This window comes from Lactuca virosa, chromosome 6 (assembly GCF_052849685.1).
Source record: "Lactuca virosa cultivar CGN04683 chromosome 6, Lactuca_virosa_CGN04683_v6, whole genome shotgun sequence".
Classification (NCBI taxonomy): Eukaryota; Viridiplantae; Streptophyta; class Magnoliopsida; order Asterales; family Asteraceae; genus Lactuca; species Lactuca virosa.
Genome location: NC_136431.1, coordinates 56438617 through 56442822, shown reverse-complemented (window position 1 = coordinate 56442822; position 4206 = coordinate 56438617). Strand labels below are relative to the sequence as shown.

The following is a 4206-nucleotide window of genomic DNA, read 5'->3' as shown; positions in this document are numbered from 1 at the left end:
ATGTTTTTTTTAAATAGTTAATAAGATGCTAATAATAATATTGTGACATTTTATCTATTTTTTTCTAAAAGTTTCAATATTAACCACAAATGATGAAACGAATTATAGTATATGTTGTCGATCGAAAGCATCATATTACTACAAGTTAACGGGAGGAATCATGAAAAAATATTCCTTCAAAGAGGAAGTGTTTTGCATAGGTCACTAGATCGATGCAATAGTCAAAGTCAAACCTTAATATGTTTCTAATTTTGTCATCTTAATAATATCTCCTCAACAAAAACACACATCTTCATATATAATCATTAACCAGAGGCTCTTTCATGCATATCAAAATCGCATTGAAGATCAAGAAATCCTCAAGAACACATCAATGACAGAAGGGATACGAACATTGGAAAGAACACCAACATGGGCTGTGGCTTCTGTCTGTTTAATCCTAGTTACTGTATCAATTTTCATTGAACACGTTATTCACTTAATCGGGAAGGTACTTACTATATACGCAATCCTTCAGCAAAAAACAAATGAGGCCTTTTACGAGTAGTACTTAACCTAATTTCTACCATTCTGTCTCTTTTGCTTGATAAAATAATTTGCAGTGGTTGAATAAGAAGAGTAAGAAAACATTATTTGAAGCACTTGAAAAGATCAAATCAGAGCTTATGCTACTGGGGTTCATCTCATTGCTACTAACAGTCGGGCAATCCACCATAACCGATATCTGCATATCGAAATCTCTTGGAGATACTTGGCTTCCATGCAGTACAAAAGACATCAAAGAAATGGATACTCATCATCGTGCAAATAAAGAAGAAATTCTTGCAAGACGTGTACTTTCTGCTGCTACTTCCGGTGATAAATGCACATCGCAGGTGAATATATATAGGATCATGGAATCTTGACACCATTTCTGATCAAGAAACTCAACAAGTCTTGATTTTCTTGAAAATTTCCCTTCTTTTGTAGGGAAAGGTTCCATTTTTATCAAGGGACGCCCTTCATGAGCTCCATATATTCATATTCTCGTTGGCTATCTATCATGTGGTTTGTTCTATAATCACACTGGCTTTTGGTAGAGCCAAGGTACAGTTTTTTTCCGTCTTTCTCATGTGGATTAATAGTCCCTAATACATTGCAAAATTAGACCCTAATACATTGCAAAAAATCAAAAACAGAAAACCCATATCTATGATACTATCTCATTGGTCCCCAATACATTACAAATTCTTGTTTGTGTAGATGAAAGAATGGAAGGCATGGGAGATGGAAACACAGACAACCGAGTACCAATATACACATGGTATAGATATATATAATATCTGCTCTTTCACCATATTCTCCCTTTTTGTTAACCTTTTTTGGTTTTTTTATCATCTTGGGTTGAATCTTTTTTGGTTCTTGAAGATCCAGAGAGGTTTAGGCTCGCAAGAGACACAACCTTCGGGCAAAGGCACTTGAGCATGTGGAGCAGGTCACCGATCTTTATTTGGGTGGTGGGTATATCTGAAACAAGTGTTTGTTTGATTCTTATGTACGTAGCCATGCATGCATGGTTAAAATTTTCAATCTTTAATTTTCTCAGGTGGGATTCATACGACAGTTTGGAATGTCAGTTCCAAAGGTTGATTATATGACTCTTCGCCATGGATTTATCATGGTAAAAACTGCTACATTCGTTACCAAATTTTAAGGACTATAGTGAAGCTGAGTATTTAAAAATGAACCATGAATTATATTCCTCTTTTTTCAGGCACATTTGGCACCAAATAGCCAAGCTAATTTCAATTTTCAAAGGTACATAGAGCGATCACTTGAAGAAGACTTCAAACTTGTTGTCGGAATCAGGTGAGATTTTTTTTTTTTTTTTTTTTTATTTAAGTACGATTTGTTCTTGAAATTGTTTCTCATGAATTTTGGACGTTTTCCACAGTCCACCAATTTGGTTTCTTGCAGTTTTGTTTCTACTCTTTAGCACCAACAGTAAGCAAATCCTTCCCTTTACTAATCCTTTTAAGTTCATCAAATATGATTCTTTTAGAGTAATTATTTTCTTTTATTCAGGTTGGAGATCTTATCTATGGCTACCCTTTATACCCTTGATTGTAAGCATCCGTTTTGTTTTGTTTTCTCTTCAATACTCTCAAGTTTTTCAAAATTAACGAATCACTTTATATGCTGCAGATTGTCCTATTAGTGGGGACAAAACTTCAGGTGATTATTACTAAAATGGGGTTAAGGATTCAAGAAAGAGGAGCAGTAGTAAAGGGTACACCATTGGTTGAACCCACCGACAACCTTTTCTGGTTCAACCGCCCTGATCTCCTCCTCTATCTCATTCACTTTGTCCTCTTTCAGGTTCATATGTCTGATCATCATTTCATCAGATCATATAATCTTTTCTAGACTCTTATATTAAACTTCTTTTTGTTCTTATATAGAATGCATTTCAGTTGGCTTTCTTTGCATGGTCTGGGGTAAACTTAACCCACCAATTAATCTTTACCTGTTTAACTCTAGATTTGTCAGGTTTTTCTTCTAAAGATTTGATTTTTTTTTCAGTATGAATTCGGCCCAAAATCATGCTTCCACAAGAACAAAGCCGACTTGTGCATCAAGATCTCAATGGGGTGAATGCTCATACTACATTATATGACTTTCTTGATGAATTCGATTTACCAAGTGTTGTTACTGATATGATCAAGTGATTGTTTCTTGAAATTTTCAGGGTGTTTGTACTGATACTATGCAGCTATGTGACTTTACCTCTTTATGCTCTAGTAACACAGATGGGTTCAACCATGAAACCCACCGTATTCAACGATCAAGTGGTTAAGGCGTTGCACAAATGGCACCAGAGAGCGAAGAAGCAAGTGAAACTAAACCGCATGTCCGATACCACAACACCAGGATCTTCTAGGCCTAGCACGCCATCTCACTGGACTACAACTAGAAGCACCAGCATTAATGACTCGTCTCAACGAGTGTTTGAGTTCCATGACACGCTTAATTATGAACCTGAGATACCAGCCACTGGTTCGCTTCCTCGAACCAGAAGTGTAGATATAGAAGCAAATGGTGGTCCTGCGGTGGTTCATCAGCACAAGATTGACGTTGATTCTGCGGATTTCTCATTTGACAAATACATAGAGGTGTGAAGTTAATTGGACCGAAAAGTAAAGCAATTGGTGTGTATGTGGCTTCTGTGCATATATAAGTATAGCTAGTTGGAGGGGTGGGCATGGGGATTGCGCATGCCGTAGGTCCTCATATAGTCATATGCAGATAAAACCTACTTGGAATTGATATATATTTAATGTATACACATATAACATATTATTTGTATTATTTTGCACTCAAAATTTTTTTTTTTTTTTGGTATTTTAGCATTTCGATCTTATTTTATCTCTTGGACTTTTTACTGTCAAAATTTGATATTTGTGTACATATTAATGTATAATGTAATTTTAGATTTTACCATTAGATTAATGGTAAGAGCATCCACAATGGTAAGTTTAATAGGAGAGTTGAATGAGGTGGCCAATCTAGGTGTCATTCAATGATGAAACTCTATCATTGTGAGATGTCACGTTGGTATTTAATTGATTTTGAGTTCAATGGTCATTGAACTCTTCAATGGAAAAAATGAAAATTTTTAATTATTACATATATACAATGAATTACCTTTTGTAATATTCTATTGAACTTTGTAGAGTTTAATGCATTGTAGGAAAAAAAAAATAATAGAGTTGTATGGATTGTAAAAATATGATGTGGCAATCCATTGAACTCTATGAAGTTCAATGCATAGTGGATGCCCTAAATTGATCAAATCATTGTCTATGTGGAAGGTTTTTAATTGTTAACAAGAGTAATGTATGTGATATAAAAAAGGCAAAGACCTGAGATTTAGTTGGAAGATGAGTCTCCTTATCTTCGTTGTTCTCTAAGAACATCATGATTTATCTTTTCATGTTAACCGTGGCACTAACTACTACCGGTGAACACCAATGGCTTATAGTCTAGTGGTAGATGTAGGATCAAGTGAGAAATGAATCATTGCATGTTTTTTAGCAATACAAGTAAATGAATCATTAGATGATACAAAAATATGATAAGTTATAAAAAAAATTGGCCAAACAAAACGTCTCGATAATTCATTTTTTTAGTGACTCAAACGATGATGATCCACTTTTCGGACAGTGA

General features: G+C 34.8%; 1 protein-coding gene across 1 annotated transcript; it reads left to right on the top strand.

The window, feature by feature from the left end:
* Nucleotides 1–373: 373 nt before the first annotated feature.
* On the top strand, nt 374–3158 carry LOC145121551 (MLO-like protein 6). The gene is made up of 13 exons (XM_079057278.1): nt 374–490; nt 603–875; nt 970–1086; nt 1243–1303; nt 1408–1496; nt 1586–1660; nt 1754–1848; nt 1934–1983; nt 2065–2105; nt 2185–2358; nt 2442–2477; nt 2563–2630; nt 2729–3158. Exons 1-13 carry the CDS (start codon nt 374–376, stop codon nt 3156–3158), a joined length of 1626 nt encoding a protein of 541 aa, XP_078913404.1.
* Nucleotides 3159–4206: the final 1048 nt, after the last annotated feature.

Excerpts from the sequence above, each read along its gene's own strand:
- LOC145121551 (XM_079057278.1), top strand. The coding sequence starts at position 374 with ATGACAGAAGGGATACGAACATTGGAAAGAACACCAACATGGGCTGTG. Across the intron at positions 876-969 it reads GTGATAAATGCACATCGCAG|GGAAAGGTTCCATTTTTATC; the intron begins GTGAATATATAT and ends CTTCTTTTGTAG. Across the intron at positions 1,304-1,407 it reads CGAGTACCAATATACACATG|ATCCAGAGAGGTTTAGGCTC; the intron begins GTATAGATATAT and ends TGGTTCTTGAAG.